This window comes from Mus musculus, chromosome 9, assembly GCF_000001635.26.
Source record: "Mus musculus strain C57BL/6J chromosome 9, GRCm38.p6 C57BL/6J".
Taxonomy (NCBI): domain Eukaryota; kingdom Metazoa; phylum Chordata; class Mammalia; order Rodentia; family Muridae; genus Mus; species Mus musculus.
Genome location: NC_000075.6, coordinates 27,298,902 through 27,312,378, shown reverse-complemented (window position 1 = coordinate 27,312,378; position 13,477 = coordinate 27,298,902). Strand labels below are relative to the sequence as shown.

General features: G+C 53.3%; 1 protein-coding gene across 14 annotated transcripts in view; it reads right to left on the bottom strand.

Moving 5' to 3' along the window:
* Igsf9b (immunoglobulin superfamily, member 9B) overlaps positions 1-13,275 on the bottom strand; it is a 58,446-nt gene extending 45,171 nt beyond the window's left edge. For 7 of the 14 annotated variants that reach the window (XR_003947865.1, XR_870527.1, XM_011242481.2 and 4 more), the window contains exons 1-3: positions 9,885-10,269; positions 2,778-2,975; positions 666-812 (exon numbers count right to left, since the gene is read on the bottom strand). Coding sequence is in view for 12 of the 14 variants with exons in the window: in XM_011242481.2 (XP_011240783.1) it covers positions 666-812; positions 2,778-2,975; positions 9,885-9,954 (415 nt within the window). In the remaining 2 variants the exon portion in view is untranslated. The other 7 variants (NM_001384263.1, NM_001384264.1, XM_030244284.1 and 4 more) reach the window with 6 other exon arrangements.
* Positions 13,276-13,477: the final 202 nt, after the last annotated feature.

The following is a 13,477-nucleotide window of genomic DNA, read 5'->3' as shown; positions in this document are numbered from 1 at the left end:
AGACCAAGCCTGGAGTTCACAAGCTCACTCAGGCCTCTCTGCCCTAGTCAGACACTTGAAAAGTATCTGTGCATAGCACAATCCATTTAACGTGAGCTATAAATAACTGACAGCCATTAAAACCGTTCCTCTTCCCAGGATTCTCACATTTTATTAGCTGGTAAACCCTGTTCAAGCAGGAAATGGGCCTGAGTTTACTCCACAGTATTTACCTAGCAGCTGGTGTAGGGCTAGGAAGTTAACAGACCCTTGGTACTTATTACCCAAATAAATGCACTCAACGAGAAACTAAGTGAGCGGTCTAGGAAGATTCATGCTGAGACTCAAGGAACTCCACCTGACAAGAGATACATCCTGAGCTAGCAGAGTCATCCGAGGCTAGACAATGACACCAACACTGACCAATCCAAACCTCCTGGTTCCTAGAAGCAGATTTGTACCTTCCCCAGAGGAACTCTGATGCGACACTGCACACAAGGGACCTGCTGCTTTCACACACTCTACTGACCCATAAATTCCAGGAATGTATTGAAGAGATGTAAAGGAGATATTAACCAAGATTGTATGGGACCAGGGCTTACTGGGGCTTCTCTCAGTAGAGGGGCTTCCTCTGGAGTAAGCCACAGAGGTCATCTTATTTGGCCATTACCAAAAGATTTACGTACCGTTAATGGTGAGATGGACCCAGCTGCCGTTGTGGAATGTGTCATACTGCTGGTCCAGCATGAGTACCTTGCACTCGTACCAACCCTGGTCCTCAGAGCGCACCTGCTCCAGCCGCAGAGATGCTTTATCATGAAGACTGGCCCGGCCTGGGAGAACACGGTGGACAAAGCTCAGTGAGCCATCAGACCAATCCATCAGAGCAAATCTATCCGCTCTCTTTCTCCCATAGCCAAAGAAAAAGGGGCCCATCATAACCTTCAGAACACTTTCCGTGGTGGCCGTGTCACCAAACGCAGTCAGCACCCAGCATAGTCAGAGAGCAAAGGCAACCTTCCTTCGTCATGGAGTCACAACCCCACCCCCAACCTCACCCCCACCCCTATCCCCACCCCCACATGGCCCTTACATCAGCCTACAAGGGCAGCTTGCTGTTTGTGGCATTGACAATAGCCTCTGCTCCTTCAAAAATACCCACTCTTTTGGAGATCTAGAGCAAAAGAAAGGCATGATGGGTACAGAGAGAAGAGAGAGAAAGAAATAGAAAAGTATAGAGGTGGGGAGCCTAGCAGGACCCAGAATATCCTTGTCTCAGCTGGGTGCCAAGGACTTATCTGACCCAACTTCCTTGTCTGGCTTCCCTAAACAGGCAGAGTTAAGACAGTCCAGGGCCATATGCCTGGTCCCTCCCACTCCCACTACTAGTACCAAAATAACATATCCCTCCAAAGACTAGCCTAGAAGGGTCAGGCAAGGCAAGGCTGGTGGTTCTTCTTTGCCCTTTAGCTACCTCTGTGATACATAGGGCATAGCAGAGTCCCGCCCACACTGCAGTGGACAAAGTAATCCAGAGATCCCTCTCGCCTCATCTTCCAGTCTAGCCCACGTTCATCCAAACCCAAACCACTTCTTCCTCGGTTTGCCTCCCTGCCTCAGACTCAAGCCTTCCTTGTAGGAACTCTGATGCCAGCCAGCCTAAAAGAACTATCAGAGTTAATCTTGGCCAAAGGGAGGGTGAGGGACTTAGACTCAGAAGAAAGACAAACAGGAAAGAGCCTGGCACAGTAATCCAGGTCTTGTAACCCCTGCTACTCATGAGGCTAAGGCAGCAGGACTGTGAGTAAGAAGGTGGAGGGGGCAATTTATGGGCTTCCCAAGTCCTAGAAACTGGGGTGGAACTCAAAGGTACAGCAATGGTGGGGAAAGTGCAAAGCTTTGAGTTCCATCTTCAGTACCGAAGGAAGAGAGCAAGGGAGAGAAAGAGGGAGGGGGAGGAAGAAGTGGGAGGAGGGAGGGAGGGAAAGGAAAAAGAATGCATTCTCAGAGAAGGTAATTCAGACTTCAGAAGCCATAGGAAAAAGAAAGGTAAAAGCAAGGTCCTGCCTGTCTCCTGACTTCTTTCAGCTCCAGCACACATTCACACTCAGACACACACACATGCACACACCCCGCGCCCTCTTCATTGGCAGGCTGGCAGGGCAGCAGCAGTGAGTCACAGGGAGACCACGCTGGCAGAATAATTACAGAGCAAGACATAAACGGGGCCAGAGAAAGTGTGTGGGGAGGGGGGAGTGGTATAGGAGGTGAAATCAGATGTCTGCCAGGACCACAGACAGCAAGAAGTGAAGATATATACCAGACTCTGCACAGGACACCCCAACTTCAGAGTCAGGAGAGTGGGGGCATACAGACAGCTGATCCTGCAACCAAAGCTGTACCATACCCAGGGAAAGGTGGAGGTGTCTGACTCCTTTCCCCCCTCTGCCCCTTGCTTCCTCCAAGGGGTCCCTCTTTCTAGCTTGCCCTGGAGTCCTGGCTCTCAGCACATCCGCATGATGAAGACGCAGGCTTCATGTCTGCCTCTTCGACTTCCTTTCCTATTTATGGTGAAAACCCAGTAGAGGACAAAGAGAGAAGGGAAAAGGCAAAGACCATGAAGCACAGAGATAATAGGCCCAGTCAAGAGAAATATCAGAAGTGACAGAGAAAGATGAAGAGTGGCTGGGACTCGGAGGATGCCGCTGAGCCCTGAAAGGGAAGTATAACACAGTCAAAACCTGGGGGGGGGAGGGGGTGGAGAGACAGGGGGACAGCTCTTGTCGCCCACAGCTTACCTGCATACTCAGGGTCCACATGTGGGGGATAGTAGCCAAACTTGATGAAGATAGGGATGGGGACCCCAAACTTGAACCACTCTACAACATAGGGTGGGGGCTGTCCTGTCACTGGGTGGATTACGTCGCATCGCAGAACCACACCTTCGCCGGCTCGAGCAGTCACAAACTCGGGTTCCTCTCGCAGGCCGTGGGCACCTACCAAGGACAGCCAAGGTGACACATGAGGAATTGGCCAAAAAGATCCTGCTCCTACAGTTTATGCTGATATCCAACCCTCGCCTCCCCACTTCTGGACCTATCCCTTCTCTCCCCAACAGTCCCTAGTACACCCAGGACACCCATCTCTTATGCATATCTCCCTCTTCCCTGCTTCATGTATGGCATAAGAAGAGAAGAAGAAAGGAAGGGGTGTCCCATTTTCTCTAGTCTTGCAAGCAAGACTTCCCATCCAAAGGTCCAAACAGCAGCAGGCATGATATGCCTGGCCTGCCTTCCTCAGGTATCCCCTGCGCTCCCACAAAGCATCAGGAGCTCAGACACAGCGGATGAAGGGCTTTCAGCCCTTGGGATCCTGCTCAGCTGTAGTCCCTATGAACATTCTGCAATCTTTCTGAAGCAGGGCACTTCCCACTGGAGCCTAGGGGGGCGAAGGCAGAGATCCTGCCTCCTCCTCTGCCCCACCTCCAGCTCAGCCTAGTGTTACAGCTCTAAACAAGAAGGCTCCTCCATACAGGAGCGGGGAATCCCTAACAAGTAAGGAGGCTGCTTGGCAACACCAGAGGGAAAGCCCCGTGGGCCGGAGCGGTCTCTCCAGCCCCTCCTCCAACCCACTGCGCCAGCCTTGCTGCAGAGGGGAGCAGGAGGCACTGCAGCCCTCCAATCTCCAGGCTTTGAATCTATTAGACTCTCACAGTAGCCCCAGACATCACTGTTAAGGGAGGAAGATGGTGGTGACAAAGGAGGGGCACCTTTCACAGAGGACATCAGAATCAGGGAGCTAGTGAGGGCACACCCCTATGGGTAAGAGGGTAAGGGAGGGAGGACAGCAGGAGAGGCCTCCACCCTATCCAAACTGCAAGCTTGAGGAGCCAGGAAAGGGGCTACCTCTGGGGACACTGTCCACATATCAGAGCAAAAAGAACCCGAAGATCATCTCCAGCCGAACACCCTCCTCACATCAGAAAGGGAGAGGGAGATGACAAGGTGACCTTGATCATTTCTCCCTCGGAGAAGGATGGCCTCACCCCTGCCTTCCTTCAACTGCCCATGACGCCCCCAGCCCGAGCTATCTACACACTTTCTCCTTTACCACCCTCCAAGCCCAGCTCTCCAGGGCAGTACCAAGGACAGCAGCCTCCACTGGGAGGCCACAGCAGGAAGCTTGTTGGGAGGTCCCACCCAAAGACCCTGCCGGAGAGCAAGAGAGCTTTGTGGGTCCATCTCTATTCTTCCTTCACCTCTGACCTTGTGAGCTCATGCCTCTGTCTGCCCTTCACATCTGTGTGCCTAGCCATGTGCGCGGGTTTTCCTGATCACTATCTACCTCTGTGTCCTCCATACCACCTTCTCTCCTTTCTCTAGGTCTTGTCTTCTCTTTCTGACTCCTGCCCTGGGTGTCTGTCTTTGTCTCTTTCTGTGTGAGTGTGTGAGTGTGTGTGTGTGTGTGTGTATTCTCTCTTTCTCTCTCTCTCTCTCTCTCTCTCTCTCTCTCTCTCTCTCTCTCTCTCTCTCTCCTGCTCCTTCCTCATTTCTCTCTGTCAAGCCTCCATCTCTTACTCCCACCTATGTGGGTGATTCTGTCTACCTGCCCGCCGTGTGTGTGTGTGTGTGTGTGTGTGTGTGTGTGTGTGTGTGTGTGTGTGTTGTGAGTGAGGCCTGTGGATTTCTGCTGCCCTATGATAGACAATGGGGCTTTGCATAATTGTCAGAAATGGAGAGCTGTTCTATGTGCATGTGTGTTTCTTGTCTGTACCTCTCCAAGGAGTGGGTGTGTGTCGCCTGTGTCTCCTTCCCCCCCTCCCCTCTCCTCCCTCTTCTCTGCAACTTGCGGAAGGAGGAGGCAGAGAGGGAAGCAAGCCCTTGCAGAAGCCTATTGGCTCTCGGTGACATCACTGTTTTCTAGAGAAAGAGCTAAGATCACTGAGTATTTTTGGAGCAAAGCAGTTGCACTCACCTGCCAGAGGCCCAGGCAGGTTTCCTAGCCTCCCTGCCCCCAACCTGGCTGCAGGCTGTTTGCAGCCCAGGCCCTCCAGAAAGGAAGAGAGCCCAGCTGCAGGGAGTGCCTCCCAGCATCCCCAGCATCCCCCACATCCCATAGGACACATGGGAGAAAAAAAAAAAAAAAAGCCGACTGAATCCAGGCATACAAAGAGCAGAACTGGACCAAAAGGAAAGAATTCCCAGCAGCATCCATGAGCCAAAATAATGGGGATCGGGGGAAGGGTGGACAAGTGTGTATGTGCATGTATGTGCACACATGCAAAACTATCTGTAGCACAGCCTGTGTGGAGATTAGGAGACAAACTATAAAAGCCTGGGGAAGTAGAAGGGATTTTTCCCGGGGTCAAAGAGGCTCAGGAAAGGTAGCTCCTTTGCCCCTAGAGTCTAGGCAGAAGGCAGAGAGCTGGAGAACATCAGGAAGTTCTAATAGTCAACGTCTGCTCTGGACAACAGGCTGCCAAGTCCAAGGCTCTGGAGGGCAATGCCCAGAGGTAGGTCACCTTTGGCACGGGTCCCCACAGTGCCAGCTGCTCATTTGCACCTGCACTGCCTGGTTCTCGCTGCATCTCAATAAGACAGCCTCTTCACACCTTCCTTCCCAGCCCTGGAAAGAAGGCTGCAGGTTCACACTCCTAGCCTCAGCCAGCCCCTGGACTGAGTGCCCTGAGCCCCAAGCATGAAGCACACCCCCAAATAGCAGGGTAAGTGCTCTCCCACCAGCATCTCTTCTCAGGGGCATTCCAAACAGAGGCAAGCGACTGCACAGTGGATGCATCCCAAAGATGATACACGAGACAAAATGAGACAGGTTTCTCCACAAGGAAGATGAGGGGGAAGCCATGTCTCAGCCTCCACACTCAGCACAAGCTCTCCTTGGTTTCTGGATCTGAAAATAGTCATCTTCTCTTTCCCTTCTTACACACCTTACACACACACACACACACACACACACACACACACACACAGAATGGGTATGTTCCCTCACTCTATTACCCACAGACACTTCTCTCTAGGTCTCATATTCTCTGAGCCAAAATATGTCTAATAAACATCTCTCCAGAAAAGCTCAATGAGTGGGGAGGGGACAAGGGGGAGTCATTAATGAGGGGCTTGAAAAAGGAGAAATTGGGAAATCAAACACAAGGGCAAGCAAATCCCCATCCAGGGGTGAAAGAGACTCAGGTTAGGGAATTAGGGGGGAGGGGCACAAATGTATCTCATGCAAGCTGGTGGCTGGTCCAACCCAACTAGGGAGTCACTCTTATGGCAATTCCCATAACAAAAGACAATGAAACTCAAAAAATCACCTACAGAAGGCAGACAGGCATTTTGGTCCCCAGCAGGGCCACAGAGAACAGCTGGAAGGCAGGGGAAGGAGGAGGGGAAAGGTAATGCTTAGAAATAATGACCTCAGATCCCCCCCCCCCCCAGACTGGCTTTGGCAAGGGGTAGGCACATCAAAAAGGCTAGGAAACACCCTGAGCCCCACACGCACTTTTCAAGAGGATCTGACTCCTGAGTGGCTCCCCAGCCCACTTTTTGGGCTATGCCACCCTGGCAGGAAAGAGAAAGCAAGAGGGCAGGTAGAAGGAACAGGCAGGCCCCTACAGGTTGGCTGACCTTTTGGAAAGCCCATAGGATACAAATCTCCCATTCTCTGGGCCAGGTGGTACCCGGTGGGTAGCTGAGTCCAAAGCTGTCAGCAGACACCCTGTGTGCACAGAACTACAAAGCATCCAAGGCTTGGCACAACCCCACAACCTGGAGCCAAGAAAGGTCTGGGAAGGAAGGGTCCTAGGATAGAAAACTACTTCTCAGTACCAGGAAAAGAGGCAAGAGACAGGTGCAGAAACCCTCACTGCACCCGGGAGACAAGTAGAACACTACCCAGCCCCACACCACACACAGGGTCTGTACCAGGAGTATGATGCTACATGCCCATAGTGTGGCCCCTGACACAGGTCTGCTATTTCTGTCTTGCAAATGGGTTTCCCAAAAGTTACCTAAGTAACAAATAGTGGATCAAGAGTCCTTCCAGAACCCACATGACCAAAGCCTCTCTCCCCTATACAGAGTCAGAGCTTCCACCCACAGTCAGCAGAGGTTTTGAGAGTCCAGACTCCACATCCCAAGACCACAGATGGATTCTGAATAGGCCTTCCTCCTAGAAGCACTTAGATCAGATGGTGACCATCTAGTGAAGGTCACTCTGCCTGATCCTGAAAGTCCTGCCAGGCTGGACCATGGCTAAGAGGAGGGAAGACAAAGGCTGACTACCAGCCTCCATGGCTCCTCATGGCAGCCTCCTCTTCCTCCTCCTCTGGGCACCAGACTCTCAAACCACAGGCCTGTTGTCTAATAATACCAGCGACAGCCACCGCCACCTCCATCTGCCAGCCTAAAAATAATCCCTGCTGAGTCCAAAAAAGACACAGCCCCCAATAGTCCCCCAATCCCTCCTCCTCAGCAGGCCAGGAGGCTCCAGGAGATTCCAGGAAGCTAGCAGACTTGGGCTCCCACCACGTGGGAGGCACACACCCAGAGGAGGACCTGAGGACAGCAGAAAGCTGGCTCCTGCCACCCAGCACTGCGTAAGGAGCACACAAGAGAGTCTAGCCTAGAGATACAACCAGTACCCAGGACACGAGGGACTCCCATTCTCTGCCTACACAGGTTGGGTGGGTTTGAGACCATCTATAACATCTATCATCCTTCTACCTAGAAAGGACTCTCACACTCTAGAAAAGCCCTACCTTGCTGTGGCTCCTGGCCAATATCCTCACAGCCTTTCTGCACCCCTCCCAGGAGGCCAAGAGACCAAGGTAGGTAAGCTCCAACTTTAGGAACAGCAAGGTACTGGGAGGACTGGGCTCCACCTCCAACCCCTCTGGCTGGACTGCCGCACCACCACCACCGCCACCTCCAATAGCATTGGTAGTGCCAGTGCTATTAGTGACCTTAATTTGCTGGGCTAGATTATATTTCCAAGAACCCTTTCCCCAGGAGCCACGGGCAGGAAGGAAGTCTGTAACTCAATCTCAGTTCATAGCTCCTCAGCAGAAAAGTGAAGTCATACCCACCCCCTACACCCACAACCTAGCCCTGACACCTAGAAAGAAGCCTGTCCTCCCGTAGCCTGTGTACCCCACAGGGCATCCTGCTCTGTACACCGCAAGGCTAGCCAGTAAGGGCATCATAGGTCAGATAGGCATAGGATATGAGTGAGAGATTACTCCCTCCCGGTAGAGCAACAGCATCCCTGCTCCGAACCAGGACGCAAGCAATGCATCACTGCTACAATCTGTGCCCATGAACGAGCTTTTTGCCACAGCCCCACATCTAGGGTATACTTCACCAGGAAGAAGATAAGGGGGCAGCATAGAAGGCACAAGGCCACGTAGGTTATCAGTCCCCTCTTTGTCCAAAGGTCAGGCAGGCAGGTCACAGCCCTGACCTCACGGAACTTACAAAACCCTCGAAGAGGCCCCATCTCCACTCACCACTCTCCTGGTTACTCATGCAAGAGCGAATAGGAAAGCAGGAAGATTTCTAAGAAAAATAGGTCAGTTGCCTCCGGCAGACCAGACCACACCCATGGGCAGTGCCCCTGGGGCAGAAGCCTGACTGCAAGCTGCTCCTCCAACCCCAATCCTCTCCCATCTCCCCAGATGCCCAGAGCTTTCTTTATCTACCCTGGACTGTGCCAGACTGATGGCAACTAATGCCTCCTAGCAAGAGAGGCAGTCGGCTTCCCCGTGGGCCAAGCCTCTGCCCTGTTACTTAGGCTTTCGGTATTGAACCTCAGGCAGTTCTTCGCCCCAGCTCTGGGCTGGAGCCTCCAACTCTAAGAACATCTGGGCTACGAGAACAGGGACGCAGGTGCAGAGCAACGAACAGGGAAGCAAGCAGCTTGCCGAGCAGTCTCGCTGCATCCCCAAGTACTCAAGAGGGGCTCCTACCTCAGACTTGTCCATAAATGCTCCTGTCCTGATGTGCTCCACGCAAGTGCACATAAACACACAAGTGCTTGCAAGGGCACGCTACACATCTAACTAAGTGGAAACACCGGTTACAGAGGCACATACACATACATACGGGGATATATGTGTGTGTGCACACATTTAAAAATATGCACACTTACTCATGCATATAGGAATATACATAACACATCCTAGGGCGCGTATGTATATGTACACATGCACACTTCTTCTAAGAAGCCAAAAGTTCTTACCAATCACAGCTCATCAAGATCCACTCTTCACACAAATTGTTCAACCCATCCCTGGAAGCAGAGGGAAGGGGGGGGGGGGTCATGTCACTCCAGGGTGGGGGTGGGGAGAGCAGCTGAGAAGCCTCCAGAAGGGAGCAGCTCTCGTGGAGACAGGAATCAGTTAAATCTCACTGTTCCTGATGCTATCCTAACTCCGGCCTCACCTCCCACCCCCGCATTTTCAGTGCAAACAGGAGGGCTGCAGGGAAACCTAATGAGCACCCAACAGAATGGAGAAAAAAAAAGCAAACCGAACAGGCTGGCCAACTCTGAGGACAGAGAGGGAGCCTAGACCCTGGAAAGTGCCAGGCACAGCAAAGAAGGGACGGATACAAGCTCTCTAACTGAGCAACCTTTACTCCTTGAGAAACCAGACCCCAACTCTCCGTCTCAGATATAAACTTGAAACCACCTGAACCAGGGACCTGACAACTCCAGGGACTGCTGCATGCTGGGCTATCGGCCTACTGCTTCCAGCTGACTCTTTCCAGTACTCAGCAGCATCATGCCTCCTCCCACACATACCTATTCCAGCTTCTTGCAGGGGGGCCTCCTACCAGACACACCCCCGCCTCCGTGTAAATGTCCTGAGACACACTCATACCAGCACTCACCACCCGGCACCAAGTTCTTCCCAGCTGAGAGGCTGTCCTGGGCTTTAAACATACTCCTTCTCATCTCCATCCACAAAGGAAGGCTGGGTGGACAAAGCCAGAGAGGACAGAGGGCACTGCTCCAAGCACAAGCAGAATCTGAATCAGATTTTCATTGGCCTGGGCACACAGGAGCCAGGGAGTCCACCAGCAGACTCGGTGGAGGTAACACTGGGAATGAAGAACAGACTTCCCTCCCTTACAGGAGGTTGAATGTCAATTATACCTCGCGCAGGATTTCCACATAGTGTGGAAACTCCCCCAGATTGCTGGGCAGATGTCTGTGATGCAGAGACTACTACATCAATAGCCTTCCTCCTCTCCTCTCCTCTCCTCTCCTCTCCTCTCCTCTCCTGTCCCCCTCCCTCCCTCCCTCCCTCCCTGAGACAGGGTTTCTCCATGTCCTGAAACTCTCTCTGTACAACAGAGATCCACCTGCCTCCACCTTTCTCTTTTCTTTACCCTCCCAACTGGATCACAGAGCTCAGTTACTTCCAAGATGCCTGACCAGAGTCAAAAGGAAGAGCCCATGCCCACCTCTGTCCCAGACTTGCAAGCTGACAGTTTGATGGGCCTGATTCTTTTCACCTAGAGCGACTCCTGCTTTGCACACAGTCCCTGAGGTTGAAGGATTTCTCCAAAGTCACCTCTGCCCCTCTCAGAACATCTGGATCCCATAAGGCCTCTCTCATCAGCACTGGCAACCCTGGCCTCACAGGCGAGCAGGTGCCCTTCCCCCGCTCTAGGCTGTAGCATCTGGCAGCCAGCAATACTTCAGCTTTGCAGACCTTGTAAAGGACTTCCAAGCAATTCTGCATGCCCCACCCACACTTCCCTGGGATGCAGGAAAGAGAGGTTCCACCAGGCAAGGTCAGCCCAGGAAGGGGTCTAGCTTCCTCGGAGGCAATCTTCTGAATGTCCCCCAACACACTCTTAACTCTCCGCTCCCTGCATAACCCAATAGGAATCCCATCCCATAGATCCTGAAATGCTAACACTGATGTCTGGTGAGCACATATTTCACAACAGGCACCCAGCCACTTCGTCACAGAACTGTTCACACACTCCAAGCCTCTACAAACTCCTACAGCTAACCCACTTTCCACTGAGGTAAGTGACATTTAGAAAAGCTGAGAAATGTGTCCAAGGTCACGGGGTCAGCAAGTGGGACGGCCAGGATTTGAATCTTGTCCATTTATCAGTAAGCCTATGTCTGTAAGTGCCTCATTGAGCCATTTCAGACTAAAAAGAATCCAAGACCAATCAGGTCACCCTTGCTCCCAGACAGAAGAGTAGGAGTTCCAGACAGAAGGACCAATAACCTTCACAACCAACAACCTTCAACACTGGGAAGTTCCTTCTTCAATCTAGCCATTCTGTGAATCTCGGCAATATAAACCCAATTTCCTGTAGTCTGTGTTTAAATTAAAACAAAACAAAAAAAAAATCTGTCCCTTGCTAAAGTTGGGAGGCTAGTTGAAGAGCCCTCCTTAGGTGTCTCTTCAATTCGGATGCTAGCACAGCCTTTTGTGCTTTCAGGGACAGCCCCACAGCAGAATATACCAAAACCCAGAGGGGAGGAGGAGGAGGAAGTCACTGAAAGACTGCATGGGAAGGGGGAAGGGAGAAGCACAGCAAGATCCACCTTTTTTCCATAAGCTTCTTCTGAGGTCACTCTGTCTCGGTTTTCCCACCTGACAAATGGAAACCTTTATAACCATCCCGACCATCATAGTGCTTGTTGGAAAGCTGTCCTTCCCTTCGCCCCACTCTCTCGTTTCAGAACCCCCTCTCAAGTAGCAGAGGAGATACATTCCAATCCGGAAACTTTCTCAAACCACTCCCCCCCACACGCCCCGAGGCAAGGTGCAAAAGAAGCCGGGGAAGCCCGCGCCTCCAGCAGAGCCCTTCAAAAAGGCTCCCTAGTCCGCAGAATCTCGTCACCCTGTCGCCTTCCACCCACAGACCGTTCCTCTCCCGCCGCCATCTCCCTGCTTTGCGAACTTGCCCGCAGTCGGGTCGGTTCCGCGCGCAGAAACCGTGAGCTCAGAGTCCTGGCAGCTTCCAGGCTCGGCTCTGACTTCCATACAAGGGCCGAGAGCCGGGTGCCACCCAGAGCTCTGCCATCTCCAAAGCGAAAGCCCTCGCGCTCAAGTATGCACCCCGCGCCTTGGCTTCTCCCTAGCTTTTTCTTGGGCTCAAACCCGAGAAGGCAGAAATAAAAAATCCCACTCGACTCTGAGACGCAGCTGGGCAGACCCCTCCCTCGCGGCCCTCGCCCCGAGGCCGCTGGGCCGGGCAGCCTGAAGCGCGGCGACGGCGCCTCCCCGGGAACTTTTGCCTGGCCGGGGCCCAGATGCAGTCAAGGTGGGCGCGGGCGGCCGACAGAACCAAGAAGAGCAGATGCTGCTCGGAGCCTCTAGGTCAATTCTGCTTGTCACCTGCCAAGGGGATCCGACCTCCGCGGCCAAGATGTGTGGAAAGGAAGGGCGCGGGGCGGAGAACCCGATCCCTTCGAGGCGGCTGCGGGGACTCCCAACCTCTTAATCGCGCCTCCCTTCAAGGGCTCCTCCATCCAGCGGTGCTGTGCAGGGCTGGGACGCGCGGAATCCTGCCTAAAGACCATCAAAGTCCCCAGCAGCCAGAGTTAGAGCACTAGGGGTTCCCCAAAGCTCAGATTCGACGTGTGGTTGTGAACCAAGGGGCCTAAGGTAGACTAAGTCCACTTTGATTCCAAGGCGTTCGCAGCCCAAGGGCTCCCGCACCTTCCCGCCGAGTTCCTCCCACCCGCAGTTCCCCAGCCTTTGCCCGGGCCAGTGCTCGGAGGTGCGCCTGGCCGGAGCCGGAGCCTCGCCCCCGGGGTTCGGGAGCCAGAGCCTGGAGCAAAGGTCTAAGAACGCCAAGAGGGTTGGAGGAGGGATGCTGCACTTCAACTCACCTTGAGCCACAAGACCTCGGGTGCTGATCACACTTGCTATCAAAGTGGCCACATACCAAATCATAGTACTACCGCGCGCCAGCCAAGAGCCTCATCCTATCGCAAAGTGCTCCTGCGTCTGCACACTTCTCGTGCCTCAGTGCCCGCTTCTCGCCCGCCTACGCCCCTTGCCGGTGCTCCTGTAGCCCGGGCGGCCCGCTCTCCATCCCTTCCTGGCTCCGCTCGTCTCGGCGCGCGCAGCCTCCCGGGCCCCGGCGCAGCGGCACCTGCACTGCCAACCGAGGCAGAGCGCAGCCAGGTCCACGGTGAAGCCTAGCCGGGCCTGTCCTGGTGGTCCGCCCCTGGCGGCTGTTTATTGGACAGTGCTCACGAGTCTAGGCACTGATTGGCTAAACTCTTAGTCCGTCGCTGCGCGAAGAAGGCGAGCCCATTTCAAGGTGCGTTGAAGTGTAGCGAGCACAGAGCCGCAGAATCATGCGCATTGCCTGGGAAAAGGCGTTGTAACGTCTTTGCTCTATTCTGTTCTCAGCTCAGACTGCATGGCAAGTTTCTGATTAAATAGATGGTAGCTTCTCGTACTGGCTAGTGGGACCCTAAGAATCTCAATAACCCTTGA